Source organism: Beta vulgaris, chromosome 4, assembly GCF_026745355.1.
Source record: "Beta vulgaris subsp. vulgaris cultivar EL10 chromosome 4, EL10.2, whole genome shotgun sequence".
Classification (NCBI taxonomy): domain Eukaryota; kingdom Viridiplantae; phylum Streptophyta; class Magnoliopsida; order Caryophyllales; family Amaranthaceae; genus Beta; species Beta vulgaris.
The window spans coordinates 22,282,139-22,306,758 of record NC_079205.1 but is presented as its reverse complement, the minus strand read 5'-3'; the positions used below and the strand labels follow the sequence as shown (position 1 = coordinate 22,306,758).

General features: G+C 38.7%; 1 protein-coding gene and 1 non-coding gene across 5 annotated transcripts; both read left to right on the top strand.

The window, feature by feature from the left end:
• The first annotated feature begins 1,547 nt into the window (after positions 1-1,547).
• On the top strand, positions 1,548-24,314 carry LOC104907358 (probable sugar phosphate/phosphate translocator At3g14410). Of its 4 annotated transcripts, XR_007273304.2 has the most exons (9): positions 1,548-1,777; positions 3,407-3,514; positions 3,614-3,651; positions 5,689-5,801; positions 7,154-7,415; positions 7,498-7,766; positions 8,144-8,284; positions 23,610-23,658; positions 23,781-24,314. XR_007273304.2 is itself a non-coding variant. In XM_010696276.4 (8 exons), exons 1-7 carry the CDS (start codon positions 1,676-1,678, stop codon positions 8,263-8,265), a joined length of 1,014 nt encoding a protein of 337 aa, XP_010694578.1. In that variant the 5' UTR covers positions 1,548-1,675; the 3' UTR covers positions 8,266-8,284; positions 23,844-24,314. The 4 variants fall into 4 exon arrangements, 3 of the variants coding, with proteins under 3 accessions (XP_010694578.1, XP_048498892.1, XP_010694577.1); XM_010696276.4 differs by lacking the exon at positions 23,610-23,658 and having other exon boundaries at positions 23,844-24,314; XM_048642935.2 differs by lacking the exons at positions 23,610-23,658; positions 23,781-24,314 and adding an exon at positions 21,636-23,397.
• On the top strand, positions 16,947-17,018 carry TRNAG-GCC (transfer RNA glycine (anticodon GCC)). The gene has a single exon. It is a non-coding gene; the product is annotated as a tRNA-Gly (tRNA).
• Positions 24,315-24,620: the final 306 nt, after the last annotated feature.

The following is a 24,620-nucleotide window of genomic DNA, read 5'->3' as shown; positions in this document are numbered from 1 at the left end:
AATTAGTCCATTAGACTTAATCAATATTAATTATATGGATTTTATTGGTTAGTTGAACTAAAACTAAAACCAGATTTTAGGCCCATAATAACTAACAATGACTTACACTTGGGCTCAAACTACAAAAGGAGCCAAAATTTAAAACAGAAGACGTGAAGAGGTATTTTCATACCTTGTGCTCATAGAGCAGTCACGAAAAACAGGGGAAAGAGGTTAGGTGCGGCGGTGGAGCTCCGGTAGCAGGTGGCGGCACAGAGGGTTCGTCGGCTTCCGTCAAGCAACTACGTCTGGTGCAGCAGTGGCTGCAGCTTGAAGACGACGAAGGTGGGGAGCGAGAGAGAGAAGAAAGAGAATGAAGGGGCGAGCGAGTGAGGGTGTAGGCGAGAGGAGAGAGGAGAGAGGAGAGAGAAGGCGGCGGTGAGGTGGTGCTATGGTGGTGCAGGAATGCGTGGCGCCGCGGTGGTACGAGGGTGGCTGACTTCGAAAACAGAGGAGAGAGAGAGGTGGTGTGGGGCGAAAATAACAGAGGTTTTAGGGTGGTTTTGGAGGCGTTTTTCTGGCGAAGGTGGTGGATTTCCGGCGATAACTCAGGAGGTTTGAGTGACTGGTTTGAGGGATAGACATGGCTATTTATAGCCATTGTTGAGCTTCAATTTCTGCCCAATTGGATTGATGAATTGAATGAGAATGAAATGGGTTATTGGGTGATTTGGTTTGATTAATGAATTTTATACGGTTTTTTCACCAAATACCCCCGAGTTTTCATGAAATTCACCGGGTACCCCTGCACTTTTGAAAATACACGGGGTACCCCTCAGTTTTTAAATATTACATCCAAATACCCTTAACAAACATCAAACACACCAGTGTACAAATATATGAAATTACTTACTTGACATATTTCGGTGTGGGACTGTAATTGTACATATTGAATTTCATTAGTGAACAAACATCAACACACCCAGTGTACAAAGATTGCAAATTACTCACTTGACATCAACTTCATGAATTGGGTTACTTTCAGCTGGGGGGTTGTCATTGTACAATTTGATTTTATTAATGAACAACCACGAAGCCAAGAATGTACAAGGAGGTTGAGTGTGTAAAAGAGGGAAGTGGTGGATTTCGGTATGAGACTGTAATTGTACATATTGAATTTCATTAGTGAACAAACATCAACACACCCAGTGTACAAAGATTGCAAATTACTCACTTGACATCAGCTTCAGGAATTGGGTTACTTTCAGCTAGGGGCAGTCATTGTACATTTGATTTTGTTAATGAAAAGAGAGAAGTGGTGAACAAATATATGGGGGACATCAAATCAGTTATTAAATGGTGAACAGTAATTGTCAAATCAATTACTTTTTGTATTTTCGACATATACACTGGATGTAATGGGAATGTATATTAACTGTCAAATCAATTACTTTCTTACCTTGCGTTTTGGAGCTGGTGTAGGATGTCTAGGATCTACTAATTGCCAAATTTCTCCCCGCGCGGACGCGTGAGGCGTGACAGTAAAACATGCAAATCACTCCTGCAAGAATAGAACGTAGTCAGTACTCACTAGTCAGTGTCTTAATATTCACTCCAGAAAGTAAAACCCGCTAGATTTTCTCACTACAAATGTAGTATCGACTTTCGTCCTTCAATTTCTCCAAAACCTCAATCAATGGCGGATCCAGTGAACAAATCTTCCAAAGAAGGAGCTTTAACGTACATCTACCTTCTCATTTACATCGCGCTTTCTAGTGGTCAGATCTTCTTCAACAAGGTTTTTCTTCTCTCTTTTTTTCGCTTTCTTTTTCTTTAATTGATTAGTTAATTAATTGATTTCTGTATTGATTTTCGATTTGTGGATCTGCCTAGGTTTGTTATTATTTAATTTGCAATTGCAATTGCTGATATGATTTCCTGAGTTTGCACAATTAGGAACTTTCTGGTTTACGGAATTTGATATTTTAGGACAAAATCCAGCTTGCGAGTTCATTTGGATTGTTTAGTTGAAGCTACAAGTATTTTTGAGTTTTTTTTGAGGATATGAAATGAAAGGAAGTGAACAATTTAGTTTCTAGAATTTTATTTTTTTTTAAAAGAATTGAACTGAGGGTTTTTATGAGGGTTTTTGGTTGGCAGAGGACGTTCAAGCCGGTAATATGGAGACATTCTTGTCCTTCACAACATTTCAGTGTCATTTGAATTTCAGGAGTGTTTGTGATGTTTGGGTGTTCGCAACGGGTTAAAGGAAAACCATTTTCAGGGTTTATAGAGGTGTTGATGTATGCAATCTTACCTATAATAAGTTGGGATTGCATTTTAAGGCTCCATGTATTGTAATTGGGGAGTGCGGGATTTTATGTATTTATAGACGTCGTTATTATATGTATTGGTTGTTGTTATTAAGTTGCTAGTTTCCTGAATTTTAATAGCGGTGTGATTAATGTACTTAGATGTTATTCTTAAACTAGACCAAAGTCACTAGGAAGTATAAGCCCTTAATAGTTAATTGGAGACTTTTTCTCCATGTTTCCATCTCCATTTTCTAAACTTTTCATGAAATGTTTTTGGACTTTGATTTACGAAATCACAGTGTGAAATGGACAGAAAAAGCTCAGAAAGGGCTAGCACAAAAACAACCCACTATATTAATGAGAAACTAATGGAAAGATACCAGGTTAGATAACGAAAAGTACAGAGAAAAGCAGCCCTCCCCTGAAATAGGTGTTTCATGATTTATTGTACTAGGTCCTTCACCATGTTTTGTGATGCTATGACGCAGTTGTGAATAAAAATTTCATAAAATATGCAATTCAAACTCCTGTTGCTCCTGTATATCAAAAGATCATAGGAAGGCAGGAAGCTACGGGGAGGGTGCTTGTTCATATCTTTTCTGGGCATATTGGACCTTACAACATCACAAGTTATGTTTAACACATGATCCTGGAACCTGATCTGGAATACAATCAAGCAGCCCTCCTGCTCCAGCCAATGTAATTGGTCAGAAAGAATGTGCAGGTCTTGGTAGAGATTTTTCATGGATTCAACTCCACTAAACCTGGTTTCTATAGTCTATAGCATGCTAACATTTGAAACTCCACCTCATGTAGTCATGCTGAGTTCTTGATACTCTCACATGGTCTGGATACATATTCAGGAGATGCTCGAGTGGATGGTTGGATATGTATCGGTTTTTGCCACTTGCGGCCAGATCTCACCTTAGCACGAAATAAACCTTTTAGAGTGTTTATGTCAAAGAACAATTAATTTGTAGGAGTCTATGGCTCCACTGCTTTTTATAATATTGCTTATAATACCCATGTGTGCACAATTTTATTCGACATCTTTGCAGTTGATTTAGCTTGAAAAGCTGAGTCTGAGATTTGTCTTAAATTTTTATATGCAGTGGGTTTTGTCATCAAAAGAATTGAACTTCCCATACCCTCTTGGGTTGACTCTTCTTCACATGGTCTTCTCCTCAGTTTTATGTTTTGTGCTCACAAAGGTTTTTAAGGTACTTTTCTTGTATAATTTTCTGAGTTTATCTCCATGTTTGAATTTTGATCAAATTCTTTTCACTTGTCTTTCTGGCTGAATAATTGTCTCCTTCCAGATCCTGAAAGTTGAAGAAGGGGGCATGACCATGGAAATGTAAGAATAAATTGTACATATTTACTACTTCAATTTAATGTATTGCTATTCGTTTTTATTTTATTTCCTATGCTGTAGAATAATGTTGGTGTTGGTGGTTAAATCAAAGAGAGAGAACAACATTTAGTTAACCCTGAAAAAAAGATATTACTAGACTTCCATTTCTAATTTTGGCACTATTCATAAGTAAATAAAATCTTCCAAAACATTATCCAATATATAAGAAAAAATATAGTCATATGGGGTTTTGTTTGATTCGTCTCATTCTGTACATTACGAAAATCAAACTTTTATAATTTTTTCTAATATATAATTAAAAATATTAATGATACAAAACGTGCATTGCCAAACGTGAAAAGGAGAAATGGAAACTCTATTAGGGGACGGAGGGAGTACTTCTAAAATTGGTTAAGAATTGTCAACATCACCTCCCATGGCATGCCTCTTCATGTGTGGCCTAACAATTCAAAATTATGACTAGATCACACGCAATGTTTGTATTTGGCTGTCAATAGTAAGAATATTGACTTGCACTTGCGCGCATGCGTATTATTATGATGAGCAGCAGCCAGCAGGAGTGTAGACACTTGAGAATGACAAGTTATCTCATTCATGAACAACGATTACAAGTGATCTAGTCAATATAGAAAGCTCAATTTATCCAAAACAATCTTTTGATGAACACTGCATGAGTTCTTCAAGTTTCTTTACGGATTAGATGTGCAATGCAAATGTCATCAAAGCATTGTGTCACTACAGCTTCTTCATGCCCCCTCAATCCTGAAAACGTTTCCCTTCCAACTCCAAAAAGTTACAAGTCAAATTTAATTCAGTGCATACGATGTTCTCGAAAGAAATTGTGTTGTGCCACACTGTTACTTGACGATGAAGTAATATATGCGAGTGAGAATGACAATTGACCCTTTACATAAATCTGGTAAGATAGCTAATCATGTCCTCCGTATTTGGAGCATGTCACTTGTATTGATATTGTCCGAACCTGGTCTTTACGCAAAGTTCTGTGTAAAAAGAATCCTAGCCTTCCCGAGGAGGTTGGCGATAGACGTGCTATGAACTCAGATCAAACTTTGATAAATAACAGCAAAATAAGTCCAAGGAGGGTAGATAGTATTGCATTCAATCGATGGCCAACAACTTCACACAATGCTCATCATTTGAGAGGATGAGTGCTCTCCCAAGGTTTTCTATCTTTCAGTACTTTTCCCAATCAATTCCCCCTGGTACAGTTTCTCCCTTTTTATTCCAAAGCACACCCACTACCGACAACAGAAATATTAAGTAAAAGACAAGCGTGCCCTTTTTTTGAAGGTGGTAAGATATTTCCAGCACTCCTCTGCTCATTCTCCAGCTCAGTACTGCTGGGAATATTCCCCAGCTCAGCGTCACCTCTTTTTGCATTGTTTCTTCTCTTGTAAGTCATCAGCACAGGTTGTTTAGGGTGAGTCACAGCAAGAGGTGGAGAAGTTATTCAACTAAAAAGGATTCGCACGAAACCACTCCTGAAGAGCCTCTCACCAACACCCTAGAATCAATTATTTTGTGTTCTCATATAAAATTGCAAAATCATAGCGCCACCATGTATAATTTTTCTCTTTTGTGTATCTATACTTGCACTCTGATTCCTTTATTCTATTTTCTTTTTTAGTGCTTATCGGTTGGTTTATATGAATCTATGATTCTTCACTATAGACCTTTACAATAGGCCTTTTTTCTCAAATAAGCTTTTACTTGTTTGACAATCTCCATAATAACCTTAAACTTAACAAAAAAAATTAGCTCATGACCCTTCTCCTTTTTATGACAGAAGACTGATGCCTGTAAGTTTTGACCTTAGAATTCTCTTGATTTCAGGTCACAAGTATTTCATACAATCTTCTATGTTGAGTTGAACAATTAGCATCTTGTATCAAGCTTTTGCTTTGTCTACATTGATCTTCTGTTTCCTGTGGTAGGATCTGTGTTTCATTGGACCTTATCGTACCACGTTTATGTAATATTGAAGTTTCTGTACTACAGATATACTACATCAGTCATTCCGATCGGTGCTATGTTTGCAATGACACTTTGGTTGGGAAATACAGCATACCTATATATTTCTGTTGCATTTGCGCAAATGCTGAAAGCCATTAGTAAGTCTATCATATTTTGATCTTGTAGACCTTTTGACATGCTGCTATTCGTATGAATTTTAATCTTGCAAAAAAAGTATCCAATATCTTTTCTTAAAACTATGGCTATTAAGTTTTTGTCAACCTTTTGATTGTCATTCTTTTAATTAATATAGTGTTTACACGTGAATGCATCTTTGTGTCCACATGGAGTCTTCGACCTGGGGTCACCTTGTCGAAGACCCTGTGCCTCCAATAATTAGCCATTTAGTTCCTCTTTAGCACCGGTACTTCTTCTTGGTCACGTATCCGTACCCAATACGATATGTTTCCTATACGGATTACGCATACCCATGTCTTAAAATGTCAAAATTTTGCCGTTTTCCGTCCCCGTACCCGAATTTGAACCCGGTACCGTCTATGTGCAAATTATTAGTTCCCCTACGGGTGAAGTCTGAACTGGTGACAAACTTTATCATCCAAGAATCTTCTTAACATTATCTTTGAAGCGCGACCGAACCTTGTCGAGACCACTTTTAGAGGACTTTTGGGGTGCCCTTAAACCGATTTCATTTACTTCCTTTAGAAGCTTATGGGAGATTTTTTGACAAGATAATTCTAACTGGCTGATGGGGGTAACAAATGGGCAATGCGGGTGCTGAGCTACTCCCCCCCCCCCCCAGGACCTACACACTTACCCATGGAGGATACAGAGTCTTAACATCCATGTCTTCACCGGCGAGTAGATACCTGCAACGATATTTGCCCCACCTCCCAATTGGAATCCATTACCCTTTTATATCCACCTAACCGCATTAGAAGTTAATTACCCATGGGAGTGGGCTTGGCTGGGTCTGTAAACTATCGTTAGCGATGCAATATTACGAAGTTAAAGACTAGATGCATATCTTAGAGAAATGACTTTTGTTATGTATATAGGCGGTGTGGGTCGATGCGCTGGAGGACGGTTGAATGTGGTGTTAGGTGGGTGTATATGGGGAAAGTAAATTCTCAAATCCAGATGTTACACAATCCCATGCCAAGTATAACTTCTGACCTCCATACCTGCTCACAACCAACCAAATTTTTGTTCCTTGCCATTCTCATGCACAAGTGCCTGCAAATATATAGGGTCAGTAAGTGTGAGGCTTGGAAAAGTTGGTGTCGGAGGCGGTAGTTTTGCTATCAAAGGCGAGGAGAATCCAGCATGCTTTGATCATGCTGCGAGCATCCTGTTTTGGTCTTTCTTATATAACTGTGAGGATGTGCATTCCATCCTAATTCAGTCCCTTCCCTCCGGCCCCAAAAGGATTAAACCACAAATAATCTGCTAGTGGTTTGTGATGCTGAAAATTTATACATGAATCATGCAGTGCCAGTAGCTGTGTTCATCCTTGGAGTGGCTGCTGGGCTTGAAGTCATGAGCTGTAGAATGCTGTTGATAATGTCAGTCATAAGTCTTGGTGTTGTAGTTGCTTCGTATGGGGAAATAAGTATCAGCTGGATTGGTGTTGTTTACCAAATGGGAGGTGTAGTTGGAGAAGCCCTGAGGCTGATCTTTATGGAGATACTGGTGAAAAGAAAGGGTTTGAAGCTGAATCCTATATCTATCATGTACTATGTCAGTCCCTGCAGGTACGTCTATCTCCAGAAAGCTTGTATTTTGTCATTTATTAATTGTCCTGTGTTTGTTTACCTGAATTTTCTTTTTGGGCAGTGCTGTTTGCCTATTCATTCCATGGATATTCCTTGAAAAGCCAAAGATGGATGCAAGTGGAACATGGGATTTTCCACCTCTTGTGCTCATACTCAACTGCCTTTGTACTTTTGCCCTCAATCTCTCAGTTTTCCTTGTCATCTCTCATACTAGTGCACTCACCATTCGAGTTGCTGGGGTGGTGAAGGATTGGGTGGTTGTGCTACTGTCTGCTCTGCTTTTTGCTGACACGAAGTTGACACTTATCAATTTGTTTGGCTATGGAATTGGTAAAGTCTCAGTCTTCTGTCTATCTGATTGGTTGCTGCTGATAATAACATATATGTGGGCTGCATTTATTTAGAGTATTTTGCTTATATCTAATGTTCCTTAAGCTTGCCTAATTCAAAGCACGTGTGTGCTTCCCTTCGTCGTAAATCTGTACCAAACTAGCTTCCTGAGTCCTGACTTTCGAATTGAAGAACACTAATGTTAATGAATTTCCAGCTTGCTTTGTAATTGTATTCTTTTTTTTTTTTTTGAATAGTTTGTAATTGTATTCTTGATCAAGTAGTATGAGTAATTCAAGTTCCCTTATTCAGGGCAATATTTATTTTGGTGCTCCTAATGTGCATACAACAGTGCTAAGAAGATTTTTTTTGTGTAGCTATTGCTGGTGTCGCGGCATATAACAATCATAAATTGAAAAAAGAAGCTACTCGAGGAAGTTCAAAAGAGTTGCAAAGTGAAGAATCAATACCAATGGTCTCTTCATCCTCTAACAAATAGCCATATGAGCTGTGGCTTGGTAAGTGATTTAAACTTTTGTACTAATTACTAGATTTGCCAAACCATGCACAGCCATATCATTTTCATTATAATTAGTATCTCTTTCTTTTTAGCGGGAAAAATGAGCATAATTCAAAATGCTGTTTTGTATGCAATGAATAATTCTTCCTCCGTTTCATCATTATTGCAACATACTCCTTGGCACATTTTTAAAGAAAGCTATGGGAAGAGGAGAGAGATATAGATAAAATTGGGATCCATGTGATTAGGGAGAGATAGAGAGAAGATATTGGGGGTGTTTGGCAATTAGAGTTTTGGAGCAAAAGGAGAGGTTTGGACCATTTTTAGAGTTTTGACTAGTCAAAAACTCTAAAAGGGGTGTTTGGTAAAAGAGAGTTTTAGAGAGAGTTTCGGAATGAAAACTCTCAAAATGAAAAAGCTCCTATTAGGAGCTTTTTCTTTAGAGGATTAGGTAGAAATATGTTTAATGACTTTTTTGCCCCTAATAATAATACTACACATATATTAAAATGTCTATAAATGTCATTTTACACAAACAAATGGCAATAAGCTTTTAGTAATCAGTTTATTTTTACCAAACACATTTATAAAAAAAGTTGTCAAATCACCAGTCAAATCTGCTGAACAAAAAGTTAAAACTCTAACATCAAACTCTAAACTCTAATATCTAAACTCTAAACTCTATTTGCCAAACAGGGCCATTATTAAATCAAGAAATGTTGCAATTAATGTTACTTCCAAATGAGAGAAACATTGTAACTAAAAACGAATAGTGGAAGTATATAATAAAAAAATAGTATCTGAAAAGTGAAAATACGAGTGAATAGTAAGGTTATATGTAGTTAGTGCTCTAAATTTTCTCAATGTTATGCATTATTGAATTTCTCGTATATTCTGTAGCATTTACCATAATTTCATCATTGAGTACTGGCTATCTTGATCACTCTTTAGATTTCATCAAATGGAACTTAAAATGCTACACTAAACTTTAGGTGCATGTTTTTACTTTGGTAAACACTAATTATATAGTCTTGACCTATGTTACTCCGACGCATTCATTTACCTCAAAAATCGGGTGTCGTGTCCGACACTTTACTTCACTTCACTTCACTTCACTTGGATGCTTCATTTTAAACTAAAAACTTGTCTTTTTTCTACAAAATAGCCGAGTCGGACACTTCGACACCCGTATCCGAGTAGATACTTAATCCTTATCTGAGCAATATAGGTCTTGACTTTTGATACAATCCTGGTACCCCGTTTCACAAATGTTCCTATTTTTATCTTCGAATGTCTCGACTTAAAAATTTGATATTTAAACATCTAGTAATGTCTTCATTTCATAAGCGGGTTCTCACCATAATTGCGGTTCTCATATGAACTTAAACCGATGCGTGTGTGATTTAGCATGTCTGATTTTGTTGAAATTTTCTACATAATCGTCGTTCATTACATTGGGTTAAAAATTTGCGTGATAAATTTTTGTGAAAACCTACTCGTATGATATAAGTGTATAACTATATCTCTATGGATAATGAATAAGGATCAGATAGAAAATTTCAATTATTACTTTGAGAGTTGTACATGTTTCTTTTGTTTTTAAAAATTTTGAAGTTAATTTTCACTCAAAAAAATCTTGAGTTACATTAGGGTTTCTTTTGTTAAAAATTCCATGACTTTTTTGCCCTCTTTAATTATATTGGAATAACTAATACATAAAGGGTATTTAAAGAATTTCAGGTGGATACCAAATTCCTCTAGAGTTCCCATATATAAACACTAGTCTTATATGCACGCAATGAAAGCATATAAAAATTTAAATTAATTGTGTAGAAGAACTGTCTTTGCATTTGGTTTTTTTTCAAAGAAATTGATGTTCAGTCTAAATGTGGTTTATTTTTCCGTTTTTCCATTTAAATGAAGCAGTTAATTATCCCCCTATTTTTTTTCCTTTTTCTATTTTTGGGTGTACCCATGTATTGCCATATATATATATTCATGAGAATGCTCCTTACATGAGAATGCTCCTTACATGAGAAATGAGAATGAATTTCAACCACACGATTGGATAAGAGTTACAACACTTATTCATTAGAGTTATATCCCTCAAAAAAAATTTGAATTCAAAAAAAAAATTGTTTTTTTTTGAATTTTTTTTTCAAATATTTTGTTTTTGGAGTTACATCACTTTTTCATTAGAGTTTCATCACTTATTCATAAGAATTATAGCGTGTAAACTTCATTCTCATTTCTCATATAAATATGCATTCTCATATGAACTCACTTCTATATATATATATATATATATATATATATATATATATATATATATATATATTAATGGTGATAGTCGTGTATCGACAAGCGTAAGATATTATATGTTGCAATAGAAAAATAATGTAGGAAGTATTAAGTTAAGATGTGCTCCCGACTCCCGACCCAAAAAAGCAAATTGGCAAAGTAATTTGAAGAGATCTCAAAATGGAAAACGAAAGATTTCATGAAATCATACATTTGAGTTATAAACTTAGCTAGTTCTATGATGAGCTAAAGCTGATTGTAAGAAAGAAGAGAGAGAGAGTTTGAGACAGAGGAAAAGAACAGAGAGAAGAATATTATTGATTGAATAATTAATTATTACAAGTTAATCATCTCTTTATATATACAGACAGAGAAAGCAATAAACTGAATAACAGAATGTAAGAATCTGTTAGAGTTTGTTATGCTGATGTGTCACTAATGTTGTTGTCATTAGTTGAATGTATGAGAAGTTTAGCAGGAGAATCAGTATGCTTAACATCCCCCCTCAAGCTTGGCAGGTTTGGAAACATGCGAAGCTTGATAGTAATTTGCTGAAATTGTGCAGAAGGGAGGACTTTTGTAAATGTATGAGCTAGCTGTTGACCAGTACGCAAGTACGCAAGCTTAAGTAACCCTTCCATGACTTTGTCTCTTGTTTAGTCCGTTCATGGAATACAGGATTCCTAGCTACTACCTTCGTTTCCTAAAGATCTTCCTTGTTACTGTTCCTACAAATACCAAGGAGGATCCATTTGTGTGGGTGTGGGGTGGGTAAAGTAAGAGAGAGAAAAGGGTTAAGATAAATAAACAAATAAAAAGGGGTTGAAGTAGGAGAGAAAAAGGGAATAAAATTGAATTAATAATGTAATTAATGGTGGACCATATGACAGGGACATGAGAGGGTAAAAAGGGGAAAACAAATTCCAAATAAGGAATAACGTAAAAGAGGGAAGATCTTTTGGAAACGTACTTAAACGGAAAGAGGGAAGATCTTTAGGAAACGGAGGGAGTATGTGTAAGGCTGATTGATTGTCACAATGAAGAGTGATAGGAGTGAGATCAAGCACCTGAGCAATCTAACCATCCTGCAGCTGGCCATGGCTCTATATTCTGCTTCAGAGGATGACCTGGATATGGTAGCTTGTGTCTTACTTTTCCAACTAACTGGAGAATCACCCAAACATTAAGAGATAACCTGATAAACCAGTCAAAAATAGTTGAAGCTTGAGTGTAGGTGAGCCTTTTAACAAGATGCCTTGACGAAGTGTATGAGAAACAGAAAAAAGAACATGATGAAGTGCATCTATGTGAGGTTGTCTGGGGCTTTGTATAAACTGGCTTAACACGGACTGAATAAGAAAGAGTTTGTAAGTAAGTTCAATTTCCCAACTAGGCACCTGTATGAACTAGGACCAGGTAGAAGATCTAGCTGCATATAACTTATGATTCAAAGGAAGAGGTGTGACAACAGGTTTGAATTTGGTAATACCAAAGGATGAAAGAAGTTCCCTAGTGAATTTCTTTTGTGTCATAGTGATCCCCTTGGGAAGGTAGCTAATTTCCAAATCAAGGAAGAAACTGAGCTCTCCAAGGTCTTTAATGTTGAAGGCTGCATCAAGATGTTTGAGAGCAGGAATACTGAAGAGATCATTGCTTGTTATGATCATAACATCAACATACATAGCAGCAATGGTGATGAGGGAGCCATTGTGTTTGATAGAGGCTATAATCATTCTTGGACTGAGTAAAGCCATCAAACAAGAGTGCTTTAACTAGCTTTATAAACCATTGTCTTGATGCTTGTTTTAGTCCATATAAGGACTTTTTAAGCTTGCAAACCTGATTTCTAGGATTTGGAGTGCCTTTAGATTACTTCATGTAAACTTCTTCATGGAGGTCTCCATGAAGAAAAGGCATTAGGTGTCTCGATTGTAGGTGACAAGGTTTCCATTTAATCAATGCCATACTTTTGGTTGAAGCCCTTGGCTACCAACCTAGCTCTTTGAGCTTATGCTTAGTCAGCCGAATTTGCCCAGAATTTATGAAATATGCCTCCATAATCAGGGAGATATCCGAAAGGAGGCCGACGATCGGGAAAATAACAAACAAGAAAAATTAGATGGGAGATTTTAGTGGGACAATGCGCCTTCGTATGCGGTCGCACCAAGAGCTAGGTTTTAAAGGTACTTCAGCATGTATAAAAGCAAAAATAGGAGTAGAGGAAGGAGCCGGTTTTCAAAGAAGTCAATCGGATCATTCAATGTTTATAAGGAGGTCGAAGCCAGAGGCTCCCTTCTTCTGAAGAAGACTGAAGTCTCTACTTTTGTCAACTTCATCCATCAAAAGGATGCATTAATAGCCATGGGAGTTATTTCTAAATTGTATGAGGTAAATGAACCTATTTACACCCCAAAAAGGTAAAAAGATGTGTCTGTCAGGTTCGGTTCTTCTTAGTTAAGTTGGGCGGGTTCGACCAGAAATGCTATGCTTACGCACAAGACTACCCCTCTTCCCGAAAGCTTCGCGGAGACTACTTTACGACGACGGACGACCGCCCGTAGGGGGTTTACTGCACAAGCCTGGCCCAAACATGCCTGGTCTCCCGGGTCCCTCTGAGCCAACAGCCCTAAAATCTCCTGCATACTAGCCTTCTCAGCTTCACAAAGACCACCAACAAAACTTTTATCTAGGTTAGCTTCTAGTCCTTCGCATATACTATACTCAGCTCTTCGCTCCAGAGGCTTCAGAGAACTTTGAAAAGCTTGATATAGCAGTATAACTGAGCGAGTATCCGCCCTAGAAAAGAGCAAAAGATCAGATGCAAACATCATATGAGTTATGGCTAATTTCTCTTAAATCTCACATTTCGATGTCACTGCTGAATGTGGTTGCTTGAAAGGCCTAGCTCCAATAATTTGGACTTCTTACTTCTTCTCACTCAACTTCCTTAGAGAACAGCGAGAACTCTAAAGAAATAACAACCCTAATGGGTTCACCCATCAACTGCTAGAAAACCTTTTTTTTCAACAACGAAGTAGCAACTACCTTAAATCAGCTATTAATACGGTTAGCCCCCTCGGGAAGAACCCAGAGAAAAGAGCTATACAAGAGACATTGTCCATACAAAGACTTGAGGTGACTAGCCTTAGCTAACAGCAGAGGTATTCTCAACCGGTTACGATCACAGTAAGAGTTCAACTAATCTTATTTATATACACGATTTCTTGCATTCAGTTGAATGTGCGAATTCCCTCTCATCTCATCTGTGGATTCAATGACAACAAGTTTTAAATCTTAATGCAGGCAAGGGAATGCCAATTCACTTACTTGAACAAGTAAGGAAACATTTTTTCAATTATGACTTTATGGGTCGGAGCGTAGACGGGCGAGGTGTTGCTGCGTCTTGAAATCCTAATTGCCATGGTTCCGCTGCGTCACAAAGAGCCATTGTGAAGAATAGCCATTCTCGAACAATCATTTGGACCCAAAGCGGCGAAGAACAAATAGAATTTACTACAAAAGCCGGCTAACGGGGGTATTCCTGCGTATGAGAACATAGTAATAGAGAAGGTAATAGCCGAAATAGGATTCGTTTTGGCTAGAGCGCCCAAATCCGCTATATATTAGGTTTGACACATCTATTATCATTCTCTTCTCTTGCCGATATCGACCAATCCATCCCGAACTTGGTGGTTAAACTCTACTGCGGTGACGATACTGTAGGGGAGGTCCTGCGGAAAAATAGCTCGACGCCAGGATGATAAAAAGCTTAACACCTCTCATTCTTATTACTTTTCAAAAAGAAAAAAAAAACGCTATTTCGACGCTCACACTATACAGGTGCTCAGCAACCACCCGTTAGAAAAAGCATTGCAGAAGCTGGACACGTCGGGTAGGCTGCTCAGGTGGGCGGTAGAGCTCTCCGAATTTGAAGTAGAGTACAAGCCAAGGACAACGATCAAAGCTCAAGCCTTGGCGGATTTTCAAAACAATTGGCCGAATCCCGTAAAACCATTTCATAGAAGTTCATTGATATCTTCTTTTTATAAAGCAAATCGACTCCGATTCTTGAATAACCCCAAACTCAGAAGATATCCCAAACTTCTCTCTCCCTACCGCTACCGGTCAAGCTTCTTTTGTTTGATATGGAGCTTTCCCCGGATTTTAAGGAGGGAGGGCTTGAAGAATCTGGGTACTCAACAATGGGTTAAGCCTTTAGCTACGGCTGTTGGGGGCAAGTAAGTCTGACGCAGCCTAAACTAAAACTAAACAAACCTTACTGCCTTCAGGAAGGAGTCTTCCCCATCGAAATAGTTATTATCGGAAGGAGGGGACTGATTATGGAATCCGAAAGGATTTTTCGGCTGTCGGTTTGGTAGAGTACAAAGAGGCGACAAAACCCTTGACCTCTGGTTTCGAAATAAGCGATCTTCTTCTTCTATAATTCACTTACACTTTCTTAGCCGATGAGTCCTCGACAGACAAAGCATTAAGGTTGTTTACATGCTTACATGCTAATAAGAATATGCTTAAGACAGGCAAGTCGTTCATGAAGAACCTTAGTTTTGGACCTTTGCAAGAGGATTTCCCTGCTTTTTTTTGTTATTTCTGCGCTTATTGACGCGTTTTGGGCCCCTTTTTTGTTAAAGGACTATTAACGTCATCTAATTGTGTTGTGCTGCCCTTATTAGCGCAGTTGCAAGGCTTTCTTTCGTGAACTCAAAGAATAAGAATACCAGCGAGTTCCTCTTTCTATCGCTTTAAAGGCTTTTTTTAGGTCGTGTAAGAGGTGTAAGCCTCGAAAGCCTTTGGTACTTCGGTAGAGCGAGCAGCCCTTAAACCAAAAAAGATTTATAGTACCTTCCCCTATTTCTGCATTTCATTCTTTATTTGGCCCGCTTCAAACAAAATGAGAAAAAGGGGGAGGCCCATTGATTCGAAGTCACCACAAAAAAAAAAGAAAAAAAAAACAGGTTTACCATTCAACAAAATGGAATAGGAAACAATTGTCACACACTCCATTATCCAGGTAATAAACTGACTAGGAAAGCCCAATTCAGAAAGCATGCATTGAAGAAACTACAACTAACACAGGATAGCTTGCACTGGGCTAAAGAAAGGACTGAAATTGGATGCGTTTACAAAAGGACTACAGAACTTAGAAGGGGTGCCCTTGCCCATTGATCAATCAGTCGAGTCAGCCCCGGGTCTTCTATAGCTGAAAGAAAACAGTGTAAGCAACTCCAGAGTGAGTGGGATCAGTGGACGGCTCCAATAAAAATTCTTTTTAGCCCTAACAAGCTCTTTCAAAATGAGAAAAGGTTATCTCATATAGCTGACAAATGATAGATTTGGTTGAACTATCTAGAGTCCCGTTCTTCGATTTCTTTCCCTGATTTGCTCTCTTGCTAACTCTGGTTCGTCCGACCGTACTTCAACAGGAAGATCAGGTTGGGCGGGCTCTTGATCATCGTAAAGAGATCTATCAATTGAGTGGCTATCTGTATTGGCTTCGCCACCAGCCCAAACAGGACGATCGAATCGAACTTCCGTAAGTTCTCCGGCAGCAGGTATGTAGTTGCTTAAGCATAAGAAGCTTGAAAACAATTGGGTGTTATGGTACCATAACAATATGGAGGAGGGCGAGGATCGGTGGGATCCACCGCAGAACTCAGCAGTTTATTTAGCTGCTGCTATCACCGCCAGTGCTAGGATCTATATGTATCCTTTCATTTCAAGAGAAGACTGCTACTACACGGACACAGACTCCGTTGTTCTAGGCAGTCCTCTTCCTCCTGAGTTAATCTCAGGCACTATACTAGGTAAGTTTAAGTTGGAGGAAAGGGTAGAAAAAGGAATGTCCCCCCCTAAGAACTGTATATGAGACTTTCATCTCGTACAGCTCAAGCAGATACACCCAAATATCCAAACTTCCCTTCAAGGTAGGGAGTGAGCCTCGGGGGAGGAATATTCGAATTGAAATGAAGGTGGTTAGCTTTTTTTTCGACCTGATTTGACTCTTGAAGGTGAATCAGAAGCCGAAGCAGAATCTGGTTTCGACCAGGCATTCTGCCCCTGTCGAATCGGAACCAACTACCACTGCATTGCGCTCGAACAGTTGAGCGGCCGCCGGCCAGCAACTTCCGTGCACAGATATAGATTCATTCTTCGTACCTGGTTCAGTCTCTCACAACCCTTCACGGGTTGGTAAGAAGTCCGTCTTGTCTGGTAAGACGGAATTAGACAAAGAAAGGAGAGTGCTCGGCCGGAACAACGGCCGACAAAGGCGGAAAAACAGAAGTCGTCCGTATCAAGTGATACGTGAATTGCTCAGTAGTGCTTCGCCACTACCGTAGCTGGCGGAAATAGCTTAATGGTAGAGCATAGCCTTGCCAAGGCTGAGGTTGAGGGTTCAAGTCCCTCCTTCCGCTCCTGGCTTCGTCGTTTAGTGGTAAGGAGTGGAGTAGGCGGCGAGTAGAGTGCATAAGTTTTAGAGTTAGAGAGAGGCAATGAAATTTCTCGTTAAAAAGACTAAAAGAACGAGATAGCGATGACCCTCCATAGCATCGGGTGACCAAGTATGCGATCCTATCTGTGCAGATTTTCCAACAGCACCAATAAAAAGTAAAATACAAATAAGAGTTATGGCATTCCCAATATTTTTATTTTATTTTTATTTTGGTGAATAGAGACTAAACCCAAAAATGAAAAAGAGAAGAAGTAAACCAAAAATGACTAGATTGTGAACTGAAAGCGGAGAGGTCCAAGTTTTCTCCCAACCAATGCCTTAAGCCACTCAGCCATCGCTTTAGAGAAGACAGTTCGAGCAGAAGAATAAGAAGAAGAAAGGGCTAGGGCCATCTAATCGCACTGCATCTGTCAGACCATTTCCCTATGCCGATGAAACAACTCTTTCAGCAAAAGAGAATTAAATCATCCCAGGGGTTCAAGGGCAGGCTATACTAAACTCTTTCATGTTATCTTATCGTCAATAGGCACGCACCTCTTTTTTTTAGTCAAGGAAAGGCGCTTAAAGCAGCTTTTGGAAGATAAGAACTGACTTGCTATCTGCATATTAAACTAAAGCATTCGACGTTGGCGGCCCCTTTCTTTCCCCGGATCGATGGCTCGCTTGTTCAGTACTGCTAACTATTATAGGTATAGGAGGATGCCGTCCCCTCGGGACTATCAGTAGCTTCGGTTGTTGAATCTCGTGCAAGTTAGGTTGTGGTTGTATTGGCCGCAAGTCAAAATTCTCTTTCTCTTTCTTTTACGTAAGAGCCTCTTATTAGTGAAGCTCAGCTGGAAGAGATTCTAAGCGGGGGACAGTACTGAACCCTATCCTTTCCACAACCATATGGCAGTAAGTTGGCCCAGTCTCTTGCCCAGCCCTCGCCTTCTTCAGTGGCCAAGTTGAAGCGTTCAACGGTTCTTCGGTCTACCACCGCCTTCTTCTTGACTTTACGGTTAGGTGTCCATGCCACCAACCAACTCCTGAAAGAAAACAAGAGCTTCTCCGTCCGGCAAACCACTAGAAGTACCCATCGAGCCGAGCAATGATCCAATGAAGCAAGCTGCTCTTTGTCACCCCATTTTCCCCGGAAACCAAGAGCAGGAGCAGCCCATTCAGGCTTCCGATGCTTTGTCTCTTGTTGCTGCTTCGGCGGATGCACTTTGTCTAGGAACCTCTTTTTTTATTAAGTATCAACCAATGGAACGGGGTCATATCACTGAACACTTTATAGATATCTGTCTTCCTTATAAGCTGCATGCTATCGGAGAGAGAGCAATGGGAGGTTCAGTCAAAACAAAAGCATTTACCACGCACTCAATGCAATGATCAAGCAAGCCCCACTAGCTTGGGCACCTATCTGTCCGGGTAGATAAGGCCCGGAAGGACCCGGATCCCCCTCAGTGGATCCACTGCAAGGGTAGGGATTCCGCCGTAGATCGAGTTCTGGCTGGGACGAAGGTCTGATCCCAGTCTATCTCAATTCCGTAAGAGCTTCTTTAGATAGCCACTTGATGGTTTGAAAAGCCCACGTCCGAGTCCAAAATGGAATGGAATTACTTGGGAAGAGTTGATGGGGGACACGCAAATTTCCAAGGAAAGCCCAAATGAAAACAAATAAGAGGGGTCGTGGAGAAGGGGACTCATTGTACTGAAAAAGCTATTGCTAGTGCTAGTGCTGTACTGACTTACTCTATACCGGTCTTAGTGAGCTGGAAAGGGGCTTTTCCGGAAGATTCCATATCATTCCTGGTGTACAACACCTCAAAGAAAGCAGGCGCAAAAGAAACTGCCTTTTCTTTTTTTTATTCGGATAGGATTTCTGTTGGCTTCGCTGGGAGGCTCGCGTAGTTTGTTACGTCTTTTTTTTATCTTCACTTCATCTATTTCATTATTTTTCATTTACTAAAAGTAGTAATTCAATTACCAGTCGAGTTCTGATCAGCTAATTACTGTGAAATCGAAAAAAAAAACCGTACGTGCGGGTCTCCCCGCATGCGGCTCACGCCATTCGAGGTGGCCCAGCCCAGCATTCCTACGGACCTGTAGTCAAATTAATTGAGACTGCTCGACCTCGGAAGCAAATTCGCGTGTAGGCAGCGCTGTCTGTTGTACCGAATCCATAAAATCTTTTCAAATGGCTCATGGGATACCGGTGGTGAACTAGAGAAGTAGGCAGCCCTCGCGGGGGACTTTGCTGCATTGCATTTTAATAGGAAGTTAGAGCATTAAATTACAGTTATAAACTACAAAACCAAGAGCAACATTAACTACATAAGGATAAGATAAAGGTCCCCTTACTCTATTCCCCTCCTAAGGTCCGGGAATAGAACGGGGTTAAATAGCAACATTAGCTACAGGAAAGGAACGCGGGAGGATTCGACAGAAGTACGAAATTCCGATTGTTCAGAGAATCAGATCGGTTCTATTAAAGACAAGTCGTATTGATGACCAAGAAAACTCTGGAGAAGAAGAAAGCTTCAACGCTCCACAAGACAACAGAGCCGGTCTTGCCCACTTCTCACTGTACATGCCAGTCTTGAATGCCAGGACAAAAAAGCTTTTTAGGAAGAGTGAATAGCACTTCCCGGTCAGTTTCCTTTTCCGTTCTTTTTCGCTTTCCGTCGGGCAAGTCTCAGTCTTTTATTGGGGGTTGGTCAGAGTGCTGGCCCATGGTCGGCGGATCATAGCCTTGTACCTTTTAATCTGCCCATTAGCTTTTAATTTGATCTTGAAAACCCATTTGGGCCCAATAGGTTTTTTACCTTTTGGTAAATCAACAACATCCCATGTATGGTTAGCATCTAAGGCATTGAGTTCTTTAGTCATAGCTTCTACCTAGAGTGGATCAAGAAGTAGGTTCAATAAGGTCAGAAGAGTGTGCAATAAGAGCTTGAGAAGTATGAGAAAGAGAAGAGAAGGAAACAAGGTTGCACTAGTGAGCAACAGTAGTATTACAAACATAATCATGCATCCAAGCAGGAGGTTTAAGAAAACTAGAAGATTGTCTTGGTGGAGGTGGAAATGTTTGAGAAGGTATATCAGAAGGTGAGATGACAGGAGATGATTGTGGTGAGGGGGAAGAAGGAGATGAAGGTTGTACAATGTTTAGAGAATCAGGTTCAGGTGAATCAAGAGAAGAAATATAATTAAGCTCAAAAGGATCATAAAAGATATGATCACTATTGTTTGTAGGGAGAAAGAATTGAAATAGAGGTGTAGTAGAAGAAAAATTTGTGATATGAGAAATGTTGTTCATAGAAAACAACATCTCCCGAAACACAGATTTTATTAGTGGAAGGGTTGTATACTTTGTGGAGGCCTTTTGGTTGGATGAGTAACCTATAAAAACACATGATTCTGCCCTTGGATCCAGCTTTGTTCTCCCAGCTTTATAGGTAGACACATAGCATAAGCTACCAAATACTATGAAATGAGAAACATCAAGGAGCAACATTGTATAATTTCTAATAAGGTGAGACATGGTTGAGCATAGATAATGGCATTTTGTTAATAATATGTTTGTTGTAACCACACATTCACCCCACAATGATCCTGATATTTTAGATTGAAAATAGAGAGCTCTAGCATATTCCAAGAGATACGTATGTTATCTTTCAACTAGGCCATTATGTTGAGGTGTGTGTGGACAAATTTTTCTGATGGAATATGCCTTTAGAGTGATAGAACTCCAGTGCATCTCCTTCACATAATTCCTTGGTATTGTCACTTCTAATGGTGTTAACAATGCCTACATAAGCCACAAAATGAATTAGAATAGGAATAGCATCAGACTTATATTTGATGAAACAAACCAAGTGTATCCGGTGAAATCATCCACAATAGTGAGGGAAAATTTGCATCTAGTGATAGTAACATGTTTATATGCTCCCCAAATATCAACATGTAGCAACTGAAATGGTCTGTTACTTTTAGAAATACTACGAGGGAAACTAAGTCTACATTGCTTAGCTTTAGGACAAATCTGACATACACAATCCATGTCATGCTTAACATTCGTATCAGGCAAAAACATGTTTATGCTGATTAAAAGGAAGGTGTCCCATTCTCAAGTGCCATAATTTGGCATTATTATCAACAACAACACAAGCAGAAGTTATATGCACATCAACAGTTACATTAGAGATAGAAGAGTGAGAACCAGGTGATTGAATGTCACCATAGCAGAGTCCATTGTGAAATTTACTTATGTATTTACGGAAGCTTAAATCAATAACAAGAAGAATTGGTGTTGTCAGTAGGAGACAAGAATCATATGTAAACTTCATGACACAGGACATATCAGCATAAATCCTGAGCACATATATCAAATTAAACTGAAATTCAGGAACATAGAGAACATTTTTCAGAGTGATATGATCATTCAGCTTCAGTGTCCCAATATGAGTGGTAAGAGCTTTGCTACCATCAGGGATGGTAATATGTGTATTATGAGAATTGGCCAACACCTTGTACTCGAAAATGATTAAAGATTATAGCATATGATCTGAAGCTTCACTATCCACAATCCATCCAGAATTCAAAGAAGAAAGCAAGCAAAGCTTACAAGCAAACAAGGCGGTAGATGCAGGTGTTTCAGTAATTTTGTGATCACCAAGGAGAGTTAACAAGTGTTGATATTGTTCCATTGAAATAGAAGAAGAAATCTCCTTAGCAGAAGGAACTAATTCTGACAGTAGCAGCAACAAACTTCTAGTGAGGCTTTCAGTTTGCAGGGTAAGCAAGGGTAACCATGAATCTTGAGGCATCTCTATAGTCTTGGCACCTTATAATGAGTGCAATAGTAGTGATATCCTCTTTTGTTGCCTGAGTTATTTCCAGAATCTCCTCCATGCTGAAATTTGTGAGGACTGTTGAACCTGTTGTCAGCAGCTAAGGCCATAAGTTCAATATTTTGATTATTCAGAATAGTCAAATCCTTGTGTTTTTGCTCTTGAAGCAAAAGTCTGTAAGCCTGTGTGATAGGAGGTAGTTTATCTATCATCATTCATCAGGATGTTAGTTCTGACTTGTTAAAATGCTTCTTTCAACTTCTAAGGGAATGAGCCAGCCTTTGATCTTGCTGTATCTTTGGAAATTGTTTTGCAAGATTACAAGAACACTGTCCACATTCACAATAAGGAATAGGTATAGCTTCATCAAGTTGATCCCATGGGACCTTCATTTTAGTAAAGAATGATGAAACATCATCATTTTCTTGACTTAGATTAGCAAGTTCCTGTAAGAAAACAGTTGTGCCACATAAGAGTGACCAAACCTTTCTTCAATATCTTGCCATATAGCTCTTGCTGTAGGTAAGTGTAAAACACTTTTCACCATATTAGGTCCTAAAGACTTCAAGATCCATCCACAGACCATGTTATCTGCACGATCCCAAGCCTTTGCTTCTTTCTCACCACTAGGCTTAGGTAGAGTTCCATCAACAAAACTCATCCTATTTTTAGAAGATAATCCAATTATCATCATTCTTTTCCAGTCTGTGTAACCTTCTCCATCAAAAATTGTATTGACTAATTGCTGAGAAGTGCTATCAGCAGGATGAAGAAAATAGACAGAACATGGATTCTGAGTGAGTTCAAGTGTACTAGATGTAGTAGATGATGACATTTTGAGATGAATTTTGTGCAGATTTAGGAAATTTCAGATGAATTAATCACAACACTCAATTGTGATTAATAGAATCAACAGAAGAGTTTCGTTTCAACAAAACAATCAACAGGATTGAATCAATCAAGTAGATAACTGATCAATTCAGAAAGATTCAAAGAAAAATTTAGCCAGAATTTCAGAAATTGCATAAACTTTCAGATAAGAGAAATTCACTCCTTAGAACAACAAAATTCCGAGAAATTTGAAGAAGATCTAACCTCATGACAATAGATTTCAGGGAGAAATACGATCAAAATTCAGGAATTGAAATTTAGAAGATATTCAGAGAAATTTCAGCGAACCAGGAATTCTTCAGGAATTGTATGATTTACCTCACGAACATTTGAATTGCGGAATCAATTGAGCAAAACCTGCTCTGATACCATGAAAGATTTCATGAAATCAATACATTTCAGTTATAAACTCAGCTAGTTCAATGATGAACTAAAGCCGATTGTAAGAAAGAAGAGAGACAATTTGAGAGAGAGGAAAAGATCAGCGAGAAGAATAGTATTGAATGAATAACTAATTATTACGAGCTAATCATCTCTTTATATATATAGAGAGAGAAAGCAATAAACTGAATAACAGAATGCAGCGTTACTCCGACACCTTCATTTACCTCAAAATCGGGGTATTGTGTCGTGTCCGACACGACACTTTACTTGGATACTTCATTTTAAACTAAAAACTTGACTTTTTTCTATAAAATAGCCGAGTCGGACACTTGGACACCCGTATCCGAGTAGATACTCAATCTGTGTCTGAGTAACATAGACAGAATGTAAGAATATGTTAGAGTTTGTTATGCTGATGTGTCACTAATGCTTTCTTTCATTAGTTGACTGTATGAGAAGTCGAGCAGGAGAATGAATATGCTTAACAGAAAAGTGAGTAATTAAGAGTATTAAAATGCTTGACAATTTCTTTATCCTTTTCCTATTACATCTAATTTGATTTAGCATACTTGATTTTATCATTTGCTGCCATTTAATGGTCATATAACATGCAGGACCAGGTACCTTGGGGAATGTGCTTGTTTAACTAAAAATTTTATGGTCATATTTCATGTTAGATGCACTAACAGCAGAGAAATACATGGTCTCTTGCATACCCATTAGAAGAGAACCATAGCAATTAGCGTGGATTGTGGGAACACTTTAAGTTCCGAGCCATTTGCACCGAAGAAGACCGCAACATGATTCCTTGTTTAGAGTGGAACTCCTATTACAGGTTTCAGAGTGCATAATTCAGTCGTGGAATCGTGATAATTCTGTTTGATTCTTCCGTTCCATTGATAAGTTGTATTATAATGTCATCATTGAATACATTCTTGTAAAAGGGACTCGAATCTACTCTTGTCTCAATATATAAGTTTTTTTTCAGAAGATAACATGCTATTTTTTGTCAAAATGTAGTTGTTTTGGGTTGAAAACAATCACCAGGAATTTGTATTGGAAATAAACGCACATAAGTTGCCTTATAGAAAACTGATGAAATCTTTCCTATGCCTAAGTTTGGACTGGCTGGATTGATTTTTTTGCAATTCGTCATCTTTCTAGAGTGTTCAGGAAAATGATATGACTTGTGCTGTTGTGCATGGTATCTAAGTTTGACTTGGATTGAATTAGAGTTTAGATGTTTTGCAATATGTTTGCACCCCTAGTAAGTTTAGTTTGAATGGAATGAGATGGATATGAGATGGATGTGATAATGTTAATGATGGAAATGTTGTTTGGTTGAGCTAATTTGGGTATGGATATATTCATAGGTTTATTATCCCCCTTAACCCCTTTAATAATATCCCCAACTTATGGGTTGGATTCCCATATAACCCACTAGTAATAGATTC